Below are 18,918 nucleotides of genomic sequence, written 5' to 3'. Positions count from 1 at the left end.
ATACCGAGATAGGGGAAGTGTAGGAGAAAGGGAAAAGGAAAAAGAGACGAACGAGGTGGGGGGTGGGGAGGAAGGGGCAAAGGAAGACGAAAAAAAAAAAGAAAGAACGTATGCGCAACATCGAGAGACCCCCTGGATACGTGTTTGCTTAGCACTTTTGGCCCGAGAGGAAACAAGCGTAGGAAGGCTGTCCGGCGCAAAGTTTACGGCCGCGGAATAAATTATCGCTGGTTTCGTGCGTTCCTTCGAAATTCACTGTACAACATACTCGCTCGCGAGTGCGTAGATGTAATGGTCGCGCCGGGCAAAACGCACCGGGCAACAAAGAAACCGATGAATCGTAATATCTGATACACGATCCGGAAGAATGATCCCAGAATTTCGAGGATTCGTTAAACTCGAGATAGATTGAGCTACATTTTTAGGATCATTCAAACGTTATGAAATAAAAACACCCACCCTATCTAGAGTCTAATCTGGCTGACTCCAACCAAATAGGAAAGATATTTGGGGTCGTTCGAGTAATTTTTAGAGGACTAGTAATAAACAGGGGGTAAACGCACCTTTTTGGCCATATATTTTCAAATGGTATTTATGCGAGACGGCAGAAGGACGCAAATAAAACTGCACGAGCCGAGGAGCGGAAAAGAAATGTATATTTCTTGGCACGAAGAAGTAATTTGTCACGTCCGAGATTAAGAAGTCGGTGATACTGAGCACGCCTAAGAAATGTGCGATGTCACCGCGTATCGTAGATACGAAACCGCAAGGAGGATTTAAGGTCCTGCTATCGCCTCGAAAGACGACGGTGTACAGCAAGACGTGTAATGCGCCATTTCCTACGGTAGGATTATTCTTTTTTTCTCTCTCTCTCTCTCGTTCTTGTCCGTTTCCTCGAGGTCGTGGTGGGCAGACCGGTCCACTGAAAGTCAATCGAGGTGTTGCACTCAAAAGCGAACACCTCGGCCGTTGTTTGTCTCAGCTCGAAAACCCGATTAGCAACTTCTAAATTTCGTTTAAACTGAGGTTCTAACAAAGGGACTGGAATAATATCAAAAGGAAACGTACGACTTGGAATTCGGCGCAAGTGGAAACAGCGAGTAATGGACAGACACGCCGGAGACGCTCAGACGCGCATGAATTTTAAAATTATTATTATTGTCTCTTAAACGTTTCCTAGACTTTCTCTATTCGAAACGATTGTGTTGAAATTTCGACCACTGGTTTAAAGGATTACAATTTGCGAACGGATAAGTAACTTTCTCGGCGTCGATTCGTCCGATCGAATACTTTTTACCGGGAATTACATTATATCGTGTACCGTACACGCGTAACCGTTACCTATACTTATTTTTTATTTTCATTTCGACCGAAAGTTCCTTTTACGTGGCCGAAACTTTGAAATTAGCTCCGATAAACCTTTACGAGCCACGATCATTCACTCACCAATCTTCCAAGTGATAAATAGCCGCGTCAAAACATGGTATGCAAATATAATGTCCGCCCCATTAAATTGATTTATCGACAACGCAAGAAACGGGTTCCAAAAAGCACTCGACATTTTTCCAAGTAAACGAGTGCAACCTCAACCCTGCTATTCTTTTTACGACTATACGATCCAAAGTGAAATTACAGCTTTTATGGACGTTTCGTTTCTTAATATCTCTCGTCGATAATGCATATTACTGTACACTGCGATAGGGAAATGAAATGCTTTCTTACTATTATTTCTAAATCCTTGCGATCAGAATTAATTGTGTCGAATAATTAACGAAAAGAATGCTCGAAGATAATGGGAAACGGCAAGGTTAAAAGCCAACGATCCCATAGTCGGCAGGGTCATAGCCGACAGAGGTATTCGTTGGATAAACTTGACATGGTCGCATTCTAGAAACGAGTTTCGGGATGTGACATTAAAAGCAATCTTACTTTTGATTTGTTGGGCCGCGATAGCATCTCCAGGACTGTGTATGCCTAACTCTTACGGCATCTTGCCATTTAACATCTATTCCGGGATTCTGTGAACCCGGCGGACACGGTTGCACACGTCCCGAATACCGATTGTGATGCCGCGATTAGGCTAATTAATGTACAGGACAAGAATGTACACACGCGTGACGAGATATTAGATAAATGGCCCCGGTTTTACTATACGCTACCAGGAAATTTTACGCTCGAGTACCTTTCGAACCGGTGGCCTTAGCACATTTTACGGTCTCCTGTCGGTCCCGGAAGGATCAATCAAATCGATTGCGCCACACCACCATCGGGAAAAGTTGATATCGAACGTTGACAACTATTATCACTTATACGTAATTTATTATTATAACTCGAGGTTGCTGAATCGACGACATATTTACTTTGCAACGTCATTAGCGCGACGAAGGATACATTTTCATTTAGATTTCCTCTCGAGAAGCTTGCGAAGATATCGCGAACGCATCTTCGCGATCTCTAATTACACTTCACCGCCCTTCCAGGTCGATATTCTTCAAAGCTGAACTTCAAATTGCCCATAAATAACTTATCACGTTGATAATTATCTTAACGAGAAGTCGATTTAGACATCATCTTAACTAGAGTCAACGTTGTCGTAAATTACGCGTCGAACAAGTCGATACGTATTGCATATTATTGTTTAGATAAATATTTACATAAAGGTCGATTAATACGATATTTATTAGTTCTTCGATTAAAGGAGGATGAAGATCTCAGCGAATATAAAACGCGTCCACGCCTTCGTACTCGAATAAGAGGGAAGGAACTTGAAACTGAAACGACGTACAAAGTATTACGCGATACAGAGCACGAACAGTCAATAACGTTAAATATATATCTGGTCGTATAAAATACGAGCCGACGGCACTGTATTAACCCGCTTATCAATCTGCACACATGAACTTAGCGTGTCCTTGTCGGTGGCTCGGTATACTGAATTATCGTTACGACGGCAATAACTCAAAATACTATGGACTTTCATCGCGGCTGCGTTCATCCCCGAAGCAAGTAGATAATAAAAGAGTCGAGGCTAATTACTGGCTGTCCCTGCGCGGAAGGGTAGTAATAATCTGCCTCTACCTCTGGATGCAAGTGTGTTCAGGAGCGTGTGTACCGAGAATTCGTTATCGAACGACCTCGAAACGAGCAGGCGCAACGCACCGTAGAATATTCAACGTGAATCGTTAGAACAAATAAAGAAGAACACCTTCCACGGTAGAGGACATAGATAATATACTAAGGGAATAAATAAACTCCTTAATCATTGTGCGAACCTACACTGACGATTTATTTATTTCGACGTTTCGGTCTACGTTGGAGACCTCCTTCAGGAACGATTATAAACTTTTGCGATCCTTGATAACACGTTACATTTTTGTTGGCTGTACAAGATTTATATACAGGGTGTTCCGCCACCCCTAAGAAAAATTTTATTGGGAGAATCTAGAGGCCAAAATAAGACGAAAATCAAGAATACCAATTTGTTGATGGAGGTTTCGTTAAAAAGTTATTAATAATTAAATTCAAAAATTTCAAATCGTTCTGGAAAAATTATTTTCGGTTGCGGGGGTTAATTGCAATCATTTCTTGTGAATACACATACTTCCGAAATCCTACCCACTTTCGAGAAAAAAATTCGAGTAAGAGCTGAAAGTTTTGGGTGAAAAAAAAGACTTTCGAATCGTCTTGGAAAAATTATGTTTAGTTGCAGGGGTCAATTGCAAGCATTTTTGGTCAACAGACATACCCCCGAAATCCTACTCAGTTTCGAGAAAAAAATTCCTTACCGAAAATCTAATTTCTGGCCAGAAATGTCTGCCCGAATTTTCATGCGAATCTTCAAAACGTCATAACTTCTGAACGGATTGGACGATTTTAATGTTAAAAAAAGCAAACTACGCGTATTTTGGTGGAGAATATGTATAAATCGCAAATATATTCGAAAAGTTGGTCCTTGAGCCCGCAAAATGAGAAAAACCCCATAAAAATGGTCCAATATTCAAACAGCCATAACTCCTACAATTGTGAATATATTTCAATGAAACTTTTTTCTGAAGTAGAGCTCATGGGTACCTACAAAAAAGTATTAGACAACTTTTCTGCCGGGTGTCAAACAAAATTACTAAAAATGAAAAAGGAATTTCTAAGAAAAATCGACAGGGGGTAGGTGCCTAAATTTTTCGGCGAAATTGAAAAGTTTCAAATCGTTCTAAAAAAATTATTTTCAATTGCAGGGGTCAATTACAATCATTTTTGGTGAATAAACATACCCCCGAAAGCTTGCGCATATTCGAGAAAAAAATTCAGTACGGTCGGAACTTTAAACGTTAATAACTGTTTAACGAAGCCTTCATCAACAAATTGGTATTCTTGATTTTCGTCTTATTTTGGCCTCTAGAATCCCCCATTAAAATTTTTCCCAGGGGTGGCCGAACACCCTGTATAGTTCTTGTTCAAAAATTATAAATTGCACTCGATCGATGATTACATGTTTTTAGTCAACTTCGAAGAAACAATAGTGTATAACAAAAGGAACCATTAAAAACTATATTTATCCAAATTTTATATTTAAAATTAATCGAATGGACGTTATATTGAAGTGAAGAAACTCGAAATATCTCAGTTTGCGTACAATATTAATTCAAAGGCGGTCAATTTGAATAATTCTATATACGTTATTCGACCGTAACCTGTGTAGAAATTTGTGTATTATCGCAACCAGGTAACGAACGTAACAAATTTACCTGGCGCGTTTGCCGCGCGGAAAATCGCGGGGAAAAATCGGTTAACTCGTTACTTCTGGATCGCCGCTGATGCATTGCGGCGAAAATTTGCGAGACACTCTGTATCGCATTCGCCGATACAATCGCGATAATATATCTGCGCGTTGTGAACGCGAACGTTACGCTCCGCCGTGGCTTACAATACTCGGACACGTGGAATTTGCTAGAATTTATTCGCCTTCCAAGGCCGTCCTTTTTAGCGCATCGAGCATAAATCCAATCCTGATACGGTGATTTACTATGCCGTTATATTCTTTGACTCCTCCCGCTCTCGGTTCATTGCGCTAATTGCGACGCATAAAGAATCGCGTCGACCGAACTTTATGGCGTGCAACTGTCCGTTCCTACGGACCCTTATTTCACGTCGAACCGCGACTCGAACTTTCTCACAAAAGTTCGCCTTTTTTCTCTTTCTCGCCTTGCAAATTTCGATAAAAAAAAATACAAACACTTTCGTGGGAACACGACTTTCTTTTAAAAAATTAAAATACTCCTGCACTTTGCACATTGTCCTTTCCATTGCAGTAAATAGCTAGGCTGGGGAAAATTTCAAATAATTTGATATAAAATAGTAAACATTGAAATATACAAAATAATGAACTGAACATATTTCGCATTATCGACGAAAGTACGTAGTTCTAAGTTGAAGGAGACCTCTTATTTGCAATACCATTATTCTAAATACTATTCTATGAAATATTTGATGAAATATTATCTTCCTATATTTTAATGAAGTACTTATTTCCATATGTAACCGCACTATTTACTATTTCATATTTACTATCTTTTCCCAGCTCTGGTTCCAAGGTACTACTGAAACAACGGATAAAACAGGGTCCCGAATCTTCTGAAAATTAACCGTGCATTGCTGTATTGAGAAAGGGGTATTTGTCAACTAAGGGACGCAATTATAGGTGCTCCTCCGAGCGACGAGGAATCACGCACGGTCATACACGTGCCGCAGTTCTCAAACAAAGACTTCAAACCGTAGCGCAGCCACCGGAAAAGCTTAACGGACCGCCATTGTTGCGTGACCGACGGCAGACGCATTATTACCTGTGCCATGCAGCAACTGGGACGCATATTGAATAAAGAACGCAAAAAAAAATATATACACGTGCCGCTTTTACGCGTATGCACGCCCGCCAGAGAATTCAGGATACGTACGTTGGGCGGTGCGTGCACGTTCTGCGGGTCGTCAATTCCTTTCAGCACGGACGGGAACGTTAAACTCACGAGTTCCACGAAACGACGGTGTCTTTGGTACGGCACCACGTCCCACGTTTCGTCATTGCTTCGACGAAAGAAAAATAAAAAAAAAAGCGTTACGAGCGCACGAGAGCGCCCGTTAAGTCTAAATTAAGTTCCATTTTCTGGAAGCGATTCGGCATCCGTTCGTTTCGCGGAAACCCTAACGAGATTTTTCTCGATAAACACACGAATACCGGGGGCAACTTCGCCGCGAGAAATATTTAAATTACACGGGTCCAACGGGAAATTGAAATATTTTGTAAACAAGCAACATAACTTGAACTCACCAGCCATACATGGTTCCCCAAAGTAGATTTCCTGTGTTTGTAATCCACCCAGTAGCGTAAATTATACCATACTTCCAACGCACTGTGTCAATTACATCCGAAAGCACATCACGATCACTCGAAGAACACTTCGGTCGCGCGACAAAAATCAATTTGCTATCATGAACGTTTTCCTCGATTATTTCACTGTTTCGCGCAATTTCCAATGTAACTATAGAAAAATCATCTCCTCTTTGTTGTCACTTTCTTTATCGTCTTCGACACTGTTTTTGGAACAAAATTAAATCGTATATATGATCTTATGTTTCCGAACGATCCACGAATCGCATAGTTGCAACGAGTCGATATAAAATAATTTAACCAGGAAGACGAACGGAGTTTAAATTGTTTTTCGAGATTGGCTATTTACAGAAATCTCCATTTCATTCGTGAATTATCGAAATTTATAACGATGCAAACTAAATGAAAAATAGACCGTACGCATGACTCGATGCAATTTTCTCATGCGGGCATTGATGTCACCACATATGGTCGCAGCAAAATATCACCGTATTTTAATAAGCTTCCATAATACAATGGTTATCAAAAAAAAGTCCGTTTTCCATATAGAATGTACAATGCTTTACTCGTTTCTCCACGATTATTCAATAGTACGCAACAGTGAACGAAATAAATTTAATCTAATTTTGAATAAATAATACGAAATTACAATCAGACGATATTAAGATGATAATCAAGATACCGAAGCACTCGAACGCTGAGCTTTCGAGTAAAATACTACGTTCGCTTCGAACAGATACGCAATACACAATATAGATACAAACGAGTATGACTGTACATACGTTTCTATAATATATTCAGTGTATTTCGAGGTGTCAAAATGCTTTCAGATCGTATCTTTCATTATTAACGCCTGATGATACAAATTAATTAAAAGTAACAATTGTAAAATACGATAAGTTTCCCTTTCGTCGCACGATCGTCGAATCAAATTTATATCAAACATTGCCAAACGTTTCTGTCGTTCGGAAACATACGTAGCCGAAACCACCGCTTGCACGAGCATTAAAATCACCGACTCCACGAACCAGAAACCGCCGCACTCTGTCAGTCGAGAAATCCACGCAATGGAACGATTAAATTTTCATATCACTTCCCCGTCGTTTCAACATTTAATCGTTGTTGCATCACTGGTTTATTCCTCGACGATAACGGCGTTTACAACAACGAATCTTGCATCGACGTCGGTTTACGTTAATTTCCACAAACGCAGAACGGTGCACAGAGGGAAGATTGTCACGATCAACGAGGCCACGAAAAACGAAAATGTTATCCGAACGATTTAAACCGATCGCCACCAACTGACGCGCGTCCATTAAAAACGACAGCAACCAGCTCGAAGGAACGGTTGCACTAAGACTGAACCACGGATCGTGGTTCCGAGCAACGAAACCCGCGAATCGAGCGAGGATCCAGAGGATCTTCCCCCACCATACCCGCTTCTCACCCCCTTCTACCTTTCGATTCCCCGCTCATTTCCAACCGCCAAGAACGGTTTCCTTTTTCTCCCGGCCCTTAACCCTCTTTTTCTGTTCGATGAACGAACGATTTCTCTCTCGAACGCGCCTCGCGAAACGATGCAACAAATGCGAACCGGGAACCGACTTCCACTCCTACTTTCGTGCTTTATGGCGATCGGGAGAGCTTCGCCGGTCGCGCTTGCGACTTTCAAATTCCCATCGCGTCGAAGTCAAACTGGAAAATGTGCTTTTTATCAAGGAATAAGGAACAACCCTTACGCGCGAGTTAAATTTCTAAGATAGAAACGAGTTTTTAGATTGCACGGTAAATTTTAAAATGAACTTTCTGGATGACGGTAGAACGTCGATCTATCGAAAACATGTTAATGCAAGGAAAACTATCATGCACTGCACACGGTATATTTTATTGCAAACAAAAGTTACTGTAAATAATTATGATCGAAATGCTCGACGAACGGTTTAAAAAATGTGCATCGAAAAGAATGAACATAGCTGAAACAATCGCGCGATCCATCGCGGATGAAAACGTCCATGCAAAATTTCAGGTAATAACTGCAAAAAATGTTTGGTCATTTAAATTCAAAATTTCAGTAAAAATTTACAAAAAAAAAAATGGGAAAAACGTCACGTCAATCATAGAATTGAAAAATGCCTCATCTTTTGTAAAGGTATTTCTACAAATTATACCTGTCTACTCATTAACTCCGATCACGAATTTTCTCTTCTATTTTTAGTTATATTATTAATAATAACTTTTATGTACAAATGTTCCTAAGTAATAATTACATCAATCTTTACAATAACTATTCGAAATCATCTTCTTCTACCCTTTTCGCGCAACTTAACCCTATCAAAAATTGTATGATAATGAAATTTACAATTGATACTATTTATCGATATTTCAAGATCTAAGAAATAAATCACTTGCGCTTCCCGTAAGAAACAATAATGGCATATAACATAAAACGATGAACTAACAGTCTCGTATCAAGTAACAATAAACCCGTTAAAAAACTTATCCGTTAAATTTTGAGAAAATAATGTACGATTCTATGGAGCCGAACAACACATCCGACGCACGTTCGAACAACGATGATCATCAAACTGCTCGAGACAGAGAGTTACGCGGAAAACGCAAAAACTCTTCTAACCGATACGCGTTGATTAAAAATATACAATTGTTGAAAGTACGAATAGCCAAGTGGCTGATCGAAGATCTAGAAAATAATGGGCCTGCAGGACTTATACATATGGAAGCGTTATCAAGCGTAATAGGTAAACCGATCAGAGTTTGGAAAGCCGATGGTCAATTTTATCAAACGATAAATGAAAATAAAAATGAGATATCCATAGATGTGGAATACCATCAATTAGGAGAAAATTCTATAGGTCACTGGACCTTAAAAGGTAATAGAGAACCAGTTAACGTGGAAACGAATTTAAACGGGTGTCTGTTCCGTGTAATTGCCGCTCAAACCGAAATTGGCGCCACAAACTTGAGAGACGCCACTTCTACATATTTAAGTCACAACATTGACACTTTTACCGACCGAATCGATGAATTTTTATCGGCGAACGATAAACACGGAATATCGCCGATGCTTGGTGGCGCTCGGTACAATGGTACGTCGCCAAAAGCCGCAGGCATCGTTTTAGACAAATCGCAAAATGGTTTTTCTCAGTACGGACAGAAGGGACACCCGAGGGGACACGCATCGAATAAAAATGCTACAGGTCCGACAGATAGCGTCGAGAATTACTCCCGTCTGACATCGTCTATGAAATCTGGATTCTTAAGTAAAAATCATCAGAACATCGTGGCTGATTTTGCTCTGAGACACAGTCTAGCGCAAAAAGCAATGAGAAATTTGAATCGCGGCGCAACGAACGAAGCGGTAACGATTAACGCGCGTGATTTTCAACGTAACGGTTTAAATTTAAATTTAATAAAAATGAAAGAGTGGTATGCAGGAGAAGAATATACCGGTAAACTTGATATTGTTCGAGTTACGTTGGTATTACGACATCACCAGGGAAAGCATGATGATCCAGATGAGGATGTGTTCGTGCACACATTCTATCCAAGGAGTTCGTAACATTCCAATATAAATTGCTGTTAATGCGTGAGACTTGCTTAGAAGAAATATTTCAACGTTGCTGGTAAGTACACTTGACGGAATGTAGTTACACTAAAAATAAGAATCGTCACTATGAAATTCGTAAAGATACTTTTAACCCTCGCCCAACGTACTCTGGGATCCTTTTAATCCATGCAAACTGTTCAATTCGGAATCAGTTACTACATATTACAAGTGAACTTGTAAAAATAATCGATTATTGTGACTAAAAAATTTTCAAATACAGAAATGTAAAAATCAAAAATTTACTGGAATGCAAAATAACGAAATTTAGATTTAGGTAAAAGTCGACCGTACTCGCCGTTCAAGGATTATATTATCCCAATAAACTCAATATTGAATCTAAAAGGAGACGTGTATCGATTCTTTAAATAAATTTTTATATAAATAATACGAGTTATAAAACGCACACAAGGTTTAAAGACTAAACGATTGCTATAAAAATCCGATATTCGATTAAAATTACATACTGTCTGTAGACACTTCTAGTAAGGATTTGTAATATTAATAGATTTTAGCAATTATAAATACCAACAAAAAGTTTATGTACCTTTATCATTATAATATAATTATCTAAATTCACCCTTACTTCTCCAAAGACCCAATGTAAAAACTTACCTCAAAAATTATAAAAATTAAACTAATGTAAATAAGAAATAAATTGATTTTTTTACATAAATAATAGAATAAAAATAACTTTCCACAGCTATACAGTAATATTATTTTATTAAATTACAAAGTAACTTATAAATTGCGTAAAAGTAAAAAAAACGCCATAATTTACAGAACATAAAGATACAGATGCAATATTTACATAATGTATAAAAATCGGTAAATATATTATCTTATTTCGTGACTGCACCATGTCCATACCATTGTCCTCAAACAGTTTCTTGCCACTTCAATTTCATTGTCATTTTCAACACAATCTACTTTGGTTACATATTCACAACCAAAACGTAGCATATCTTCACATTCGTCTATGTCGCTCACGAAATGTTTAGAAAATTCAAGAATTTCCATTATGTGTTCTTTAGTAACGACCATTTTCATGTACTTCGATAAAAGTAACTTTTGCAAAATATTTATGTATAATGTAAATACGATAATTTTTATATCTTTCGATAAATGTGGCATTAAACTCAATGCAATTTTTAAAACCATCAACTTATAATGGACAGTGTCCCCTCCCATTTTTAATATAGTATTCAAAATTTTATCAATTATTTTCACTATAAACTCGATTAATCGAATTTCATGAGTACGCAAATTATTTGTAACTTCTAATAACCATGGAAGTAATCCATAGCCCTCTATAAGATACACAGAAGCTTTAGTGATTTTCAATGTAACATCGATCACTTCCAGAATAAGTATCTGAAATAAAAAAATATACAAGATCAACAAAATCAACAATTTTAAAACAAATTATTATTTGTAAACGCTACATTAATATTTAGAAGTCTTACTTTTGTGCGTGGATCTGCCAAATTGCAAGTATAGAAACCTAAGAGCATTTTAAATAAAACACACTTAAAAGCAGTATTCATCTCAGTCTCTGTTTTCATACCATCGCGAATATTTTCCAGAATCCAATGTCTATGCGTTTTATGTTCTACGTCGGAGCTATGAAATAGTTTTAACAATTCGGGTATTGCATTTACATCTAATGCGGGTTTAGCCATCAAGAATACTTGCAAAGGCAAATAAAGAGGATGCAATGGTTGCGTAGCGATTAAAGATGTTCTTGCCATAAATGTAGAGACTATAGAATTTAGACGCACATCATTAAGGTTTGATTGTAATGAGACAACACCATAACGAAGCGCGTCTATTAGTCGCATCCATAATAACTTTCCTCTCGAACTGTAAACATAAATATAAATACGTACATTACAATAGAACAAACCAATGCCGATAATTATTGCCGTTAAACTGTTTCATAGAATACCTTGAAGCTTCCAAATGAGTATAATATCTAACAATGATCGTGTAAGCTAACATACGAACATCAGAATGATTACTACTACATGCAGCAAACGTTAATCCCAGAACACCACTTTGAGCGATTTTCTGACACGATATGACATTATTTTCAGATAATAAAAAATACAATAATGGTAAATAAAATGCTGGATCGTATGTATCATTTGCTTCGTGTAATTCATTATTCTGCAACAAATAGAAATCGAAATCAATGTTAATGCTATTAAACAAAATTCAAACGAATGCTTTGAACGTATTAGCAAGACGTTTAAATATATTATGAACCCACTTTTAATGCTCTATCCAAGGGATAATTTTTTATAGTGTCACTAACTACATCTTTTTCAAATAAATTCAAAACTTGAGAAGTAGATGGTTCCCTCCACAAATTCATATGCGTTTCACCCTTTACGCTATAATGTATTGCAGCCGCATTTCCCCATAAATATGGCCGATATTCGTAAATATTAATATTATTACTTTCATAATACTGTAAAATCTAAAACCAACATATATATTAATATTTCTCTGAAAAAAATTAATATAATACTCGTTATTTGTCTTCTTACAAGTAAAAGATACTGATCAGCTACACTTAAAGTAGCATTGTATGCTGCTAAATAAACTGGGATATGCGTTAGTACCATAACTGTTCTGTTCTTCTGAATAAGAATCCACAATAATTTTACAAGATCGCCTAAAAATATAATACATTGATAATAGACAAAAAGAAACATTATTTTAATAGAATTGAAAATATATACATACTTTTTATATCGGGTGATTCCAACATTATATTAAGAAACTCAGAATGAGAAGTTGCCATTTCAAATAAAGTTTTGGTGTATTCACTATCACTACCATTCTTATATGCAACATCGCATAAAGTAGTTAAAGTTTTTAGTATTGGCAACGGTTGTTTATTGCCCTTTAATTCTTTAAAACCAAATTTCAAAGAAAATCGTGTAAATTGTGACCATGAGTGATTAGTATTCAATTCCTCAAAAAGAAAATCTTTTTCATCTTTCAAATGTTCAACTGTATTGTTCAATCTTTCACAAAGGACAAGAAGCTTCTTGACATTTTTGGATTCTTTCTTTAGAGTCAAAGTAATTACATGAAGAAGAACTTGTATAAAACTTTTAATGTACTTTTCTCTATCTTTTTCCGCACATTTATTATAAACACTTTCAAGAATTTGTATATATTCTATAGACACCATATCTAACTTATCGCCAATTTGTAAAATAATATTACACGTTTCACTGCATGTTTTAAAATCAAATATGTTTTTAATCAAATAGGAAACTGCAGCAACATTCTCTTCTATCCAAACATTCGTATTTTTAGGATTACTCAAATAGGATAAAATATCGGCTTCGTAATGTATCTTTAATTTTTGTAAAAACTCTTCATTCCATTTAAAATTTAAATTACTTGCAACTATTGGAAACACAATATTACTCTCTTTTATATTTTCAGACATCAACATATATTTTGTAAAGATTGGTATGAATTTCATATTTTTACTAATTAGAAATGCAAGAAGCTTTACAGTTGTGTCCGTAATCGTTGTAGACATCAATGACAAAAAAATATCTGCAAATATATCGTAAATATTAAATCAAAACGATAAAAAGAATAATAAAATAGCGTGATAATATTTATCTTTCTAATGACTTACCTGTATCAATGCCAGCAATATTATATGGATATTTAGAAATATATCCTTGTAAAGCAGATTCCCACTTTCCAAAATTAATAATTTCTTTCGACTTTAAAACAAGTAGATGAGAACATAAACATTTAATATAAGCTGCATCTAGTTCAAACAATGCAGTACGCTCAGATTTAATTTTATTATTGCTAATAAGTTGTAAAAGTTCTGGAATTATGTATCCATACATTGATAAATTCCTCTCATCTTTACAAGTAAACATTGTATCTTCTAATGTCACAAGTCTTTTTAATAAATATACAACATCTTGCGATGTTAATTGCAACACGTTGAACAGAATTGCAATCGTTTCAACATTATTTATTTTGTCATATCTTTGACTTTTATTTATCATTTTATGTAATTGTATAAGTAATTTATTTTTAAAGTGAAATAATACATTTCTAACGTTCCATTTTTTGCACCAATGAATTATTACATTACAAATATCAATAATTGTATGAGTTATCATACTCTTTATAATATCTTTACTTTTCTGATGGAATGGTGAAAAATAATACAAGATGATAGGGTGAGTGAAAACAGATTTTGCACATTCTTCCACGAGCATACAGCTGTCTGAACTTTCATTTGCAATATGTAATAAAGATATTAAAAGAATCTTGTAATTATCTATTTGGATCGTCGTTAAAATGCCACGTTCAGTGAATTGTGTTAAATAAAATATAGTCATCTTGAACAAATACATAATTTCATATGCTGACAAAGAATGATGGATTGTGATAGTATCATTGCTGTACTTAAATGTAACTATATTATCACCATTAAATATTTTATTTATCTCTATTTTAGTATCACTTAACAACGCCAGATTCAATTTACACATTAAAGCCATAGAAAGGGGTACGTTCTTAATACATATCGGACTACTGCCCTCTGACCAGCTTAATAAATATTTTTTTACTGGCAATTCTTGTATATCTTTTGTTAAATGTATTAAACATTGAGGTGCAACTTGACAATGTAATGTATGTATTAATACGTAAGATGCGTAAGATAACGTTGCTGGATGTAAATCTTTCTTCAATTTACGTAACATGCAACATAAGAGAGGCGATATCGACGTAAAGCGTTGCATACGCAAAACATTTCTCTCCAAATTTTCATGAATAATATCTTTATCTGCCAGTTCTAGAAATATGATACGGCATTTCACATATACTATAATGTTAACGCTTAACAAGTGTATTAATTCTTACCATTAAATACTTCTTCTAATTGACTAGGCTGAACTATTCCTACATTAATAATTTCTTCTGTTTCAATTATTTCATTCGCATATCTTTCAATATTTTTAACAGCTTTCTTTACAATATTCATAAACCAATTTATTGTTTCTTCTTTTTCATCTAAATTCACGAAACCATTAATCCAGATATCCAATTGATCATTGCATCCCTCAAACATTCCAGTAGCATTCAATAAAATTTTAATTGTTATCTCTATACACGATGAAATTGAGGATACTTCTTTGTTTAAAAGAGACAATAAAAATGAAAGTACATCGCTAAATATTTTCTGGAAAAACATTAAGACTCAATGAATTAAATAATGTAAATAAATCGAAATAAAAATGTATTAAAAGTCATAATAATTTATGTACCTTTTGTGGTAAAAAATCAGTAGGATTTACAATAACTAAGAATTGTATAGCTTTTACTTTTATAACGTTAAATTCAAAAGTCTCGGCAATGTCTAATTCATTCAGTATATTTAAAAACGTACTAGATTGTAAATCTGATAATGTATGTAATAATTCTGGACATATATCATTATACATATGTAATAAGTTTAAAATAGCTATTAAGTGTTCATATTTCTGCGGTTCTGGAATGTGTTCTTTGTTAACATCATTATCTTCAGTTAGACTTGATACAAACGTACAGTTCCACAGTTTCAATATTACATTTAAATTGGGCACATTCTGGAATACCAAAAATTTTTATTCCATATAGTAAAAATACCATTTTACCAGACGTTATTCTCTTAAATTATTTACGTATTTAAATATATATAAATATACCTTAGTGACAAATTCTAATATATTATTTTTAAATGCACAAAAGACATGGTCTTCATTGTAGTTTACTTTTGCAACTAGTAAATACTTCCGTATCTGATCGAATATAGTTATAAGTGTGAGTACTCCCTCATGCCTTACTATTATATTAGAGTGAGTTAAAGATGGCATAATTGCATGTTTCAATATTGCTCCTGGTAACGTTAAAGACATTATTGCACTGGCTAATTGAGATATACTTAATTCCATTGAACATGTTTTCATGTTAGTTTCTAAATTAATCGATTCTATAATCTGTAATAAAATTTACGTATGATGTTGAATTATGCTTGTGTGAAAACTTAACAGACTATTCAACTATACTCTACTCCAAAACAATGTTGGAACGATATTTCTAACATCACAGATCATTTAGATTCTATGTATTTATCATTATATAATTACCTTTCTCACAAATTTTACTGCTGCAATCCATTTCATTGATATTCTGGGTTCAATATGTGGTTCCAAAAGAATAAACTGAGATTTAATTAAGTCTGGACATGCTGCCATTATTTGAATGATTAAATCTGATGGTTTTTCATGCTCCCAAGGTCGATCTAAGCTTTGTAGTACCGTATTTACCAATTGATTATATTTAGTGTGCGTCGTACCAAGCGTATGATCACGAAAAACAATACCATATCGATGGGATGTCAACAATAGAATTAAAAAACTATGCACAGTTTCAATTACAACCTACATTTAAAACAAATCTTATAATCCGATAAAATATTATAACATTACCTTTATATTATTACCGATATTATAATCAACAATACCTACCTCTTTTTCTTCAAGATATTGCGGATTCGCTGTGGTGCTTTGAATTTTATTTTTTGGCCAATTGTTTGGACCTTTCCAATTATATAGGAGTACAAGATTCTGAACAACTGACGTTGAAAATATATGTAACTTCATAGTTTTGCTAACTTTTGGATTTTGAAGAATGTAAGTTTTAAGAGTGGTTATAACTAAACTAATAACATCTTTGGAATCATATATCATATCAGAAAATATACTAGAAAGTAGATTGTGTTTATCGAGGAGAGTTCTAATAGTTGATATGTTTCCTTCTATTAAGAAAGCAAGAATGAAATTAATGTAACAATTTCTTACATTCTGACTATCTGTAGGCTTTGTGTGCCGTACAAGAGATCTAATGACTTCTGGTAACAAAGATAAATGAACAAGCAATTCACGTGGAAGATTACCACCTAATGACACTATTGCAGCCAACAATTGTAAAACTACTTTTCGCTCTTTTGCACTACTTTGGGCAGAAAGCATAGAATGTACCACTGATAAGTGTGAATTAATTAAATGTCTACATTCTCCTACCAGACTGAACTGGTTTTGTGGATATTGTGTTAAAACTCTGAAAAAAAGAGGATATAGATTAGTACAATCGCGGTAAATTATTCTTTCAAAATAATACATTTAACCCCTTGATGCCTACATCCATAACTCATATAAACTTTAAATTTTACGCATGATGCTCACATTTATATGTATAAGACACAGACTTATGCAAATAACTACTACTCTGTTCTTATACTTAAGTAAACATTCATACAGTAACACAGATTGAATATTTGATAGAAACGGAGAATTGTGTTTGAGACATATCAAACAAACCTTAATTTACAAGGTAAGTTATTTGACTCTATCCATACAATGAAGTTTCTGTTTCTCTGTGTTGGTCATCAAAGGGTTAGAGACATATGTATGTAGCATACATACTTTATTAACAATATCCTTACAGCAGCAAAAACAGTTATGATAGCAGTGATACTTTTTTTATCTGCAGTATCTAATAATCTTAATATCTCAAGGATGTTACCACCTGAATTTAAATATTCTGCTGCTAAATCTCTTTCTGTATTATTATTACAAATTTTTACAAATTTCTTTAGCATTTCTAAACCATTAACAGAATTTAAATTAGCCCTTAAGGATTTCCCATCTAACTCCTCCTCTTGTACATTTATATTTTTCTCATCTCCAGAATCTTCCTCATCCTTGTTATTATTTTCTGTACCTGTAATCGATTAGTTGTACATAATTCCTGAAATAATTATTTTATGTGTAATATAATAAAGTATATGCAATACTTTTTAATGACTTTGACTTCTTTATTCCCACACTCCCTTCAGAATTTTCAAATACTTTGTTAGTAGATTCTTCAACATGTTTGCTATTATTTAAATCATTTATAGATGAATTTGTCTTATGCCTTTTCTTTCGTTTCTTTGTTATCCCATTTTGTTCACTCAATAAATTTTGTTCAATAGTCTTTGCATCGTTATGGTTATTAACTGTTTCAATACCGTCGTTCAGCACCTTACTGTCATCTATTTAATTAATTTTTTGAATTAGCACTTATGTATACTTGAAAATAAAATTTATTAAGTAATATTTTGATGTACTTTTATGTCAGAAGTGTTTATAAGACATTTCTATTCTAATTTTGCTTTCCAAAACAAAAAGAAAAACTCTATTCGCAAAGTAATGATTACTTACGATATACGTAATACAAATTACAGATATTAGTATACCTTTACTATAAAGTAAAATAATGTTACCTTCTTCCTCTACTTTAACTTTTCTTTTTCTGGTTTGTTTAATATTGTCTTGAATGTTGTGTGATTTGTCGTTCGTCGAGTTGAATTTCATGGTTTTCATTAGTTTGATTATTCATAAATATTAAAAATTATACTTTCACTAGATTTGTCTTACTCCTTAATAAACAAAATTCAATGTTTACTTTCACGTCACACAAATAAAACATTATTTTCTATTTAAACAATTTAGATAACCTATAACCATACACAAACACGTGTATTCTTTCGATAGTTAAGGTTAGGATATATCCCCTCTTTTCCCATCGGACGCGCTTTTGAAGCCGAAAAAGGGACAAGAGGCGCCATCTAACATCAGGGGTTCGTATTATCCGGAGTACTGGCCCCCTCTCGCCCCCCACGATTTGGTGCAATCGTATAGTATCGCCATCTAAGAACGGGTTTCGAACTAAAAATTTCGTGCCAGGATCACAGAATGTGTAAGGAGGTATCCAGAGTACAGCTACCCCCACTCCTCCTACTCCTCATACACACTACCTTGATTATTCATTAATA

General features: G+C 34.9%; 3 protein-coding genes across 3 annotated transcripts in view; 1 reads left to right on the top strand and 2 right to left on the bottom strand.

Moving 5' to 3' along the window:
* Dgo (ankyrin repeat domain containing protein 6 diego) overlaps nucleotides 1–6,389 on the bottom strand; it is a 143,535-nt gene extending 137,146 nt beyond the window's left edge. The window contains exon 1 of the mRNA XM_076762189.1: nucleotides 6,320–6,389. The gene's annotated coding sequence lies outside the window, so the exon portion shown is untranslated. The remainder of the gene's footprint in view (nucleotides 1–6,319) is intronic.
* A 2,511-nt stretch (nucleotides 6,390–8,900) lies between these two features.
* Nucleotides 8,901–17,026, top strand: LOC143340618 (uncharacterized). The gene is made up of 3 exons (XM_076762797.1): nucleotides 8,901–10,020; nucleotides 16,583–16,732; nucleotides 16,918–17,026. Exon 1 carries the CDS (start codon nucleotides 8,901–8,903, stop codon nucleotides 9,954–9,956), a length of 1,056 nt encoding a protein of 351 aa, XP_076618912.1. The 3' UTR covers nucleotides 9,957–10,020; nucleotides 16,583–16,732; nucleotides 16,918–17,026.
* Nucleotides 10,744–18,638, bottom strand: LOC143340434 (nucleolar pre-ribosomal-associated protein 1). The gene is made up of 15 exons (XM_076762365.1): nucleotides 18,367–18,638; nucleotides 17,896–18,135; nucleotides 17,525–17,822; nucleotides 16,568–17,159; nucleotides 16,187–16,480; nucleotides 15,746–16,036; nucleotides 15,326–15,646; nucleotides 14,922–15,240; nucleotides 13,669–14,853; nucleotides 12,753–13,583; nucleotides 12,554–12,681; nucleotides 12,274–12,483; nucleotides 11,950–12,170; nucleotides 11,468–11,864; nucleotides 10,744–11,375 (listed from the first exon to the last, which is right to left on the bottom strand). The coding sequence occupies exons 1-15, from the start codon at nucleotides 18,464–18,466 to the stop codon at nucleotides 10,839–10,841; spliced, it is 5,964 nt and encodes a 1,987-aa protein (XP_076618480.1). The 5' UTR covers nucleotides 18,467–18,638; the 3' UTR covers nucleotides 10,744–10,838.
* Nucleotides 18,639–18,918: the final 280 nt, after the last annotated feature.

The sequence above is a fragment of the Colletes latitarsis genome, chromosome 3 (genome assembly GCF_051014445.1).
Source record: "Colletes latitarsis isolate SP2378_abdomen chromosome 3, iyColLati1, whole genome shotgun sequence".
Lineage (NCBI taxonomy): Eukaryota > Metazoa > Arthropoda > Insecta > Hymenoptera > Colletidae > Colletes > Colletes latitarsis.
Note: the sequence above shows the minus strand (reverse complement) of the source record. Positions and strands in the feature narration are given on the sequence as shown.

What these genes read in the sequence shown, in the direction of transcription:
- LOC143340618 (XM_076762797.1), top strand. Translation starts at nt 8,901, where the DNA reads ATGTACGATTCTATGGAGCCGAACAACACATCCGACGCACGTTCGAAC.
- LOC143340434 (XM_076762365.1), bottom strand. Translation starts at nt 18,466, where the DNA reads ATGAAAACCATGAAATTCAACTCGACGAACGACAAATCACACAACATT. An exon ending in TATTAGAATTTGTCACTAAG is followed by an intron (nt 15,647 to 15,745) that starts GTATATTTATAT and finishes TTGGTATTCCAG; the next exon opens with AATGTGCCCAATTTAAATGT. An exon ending in GGAATCACCCGATATAAAAA is followed by an intron (nt 12,682 to 12,752) that starts GTATGTATATAT and finishes TTATATTTTTAG; the next exon opens with GCGATCTTGTAAAATTATTG.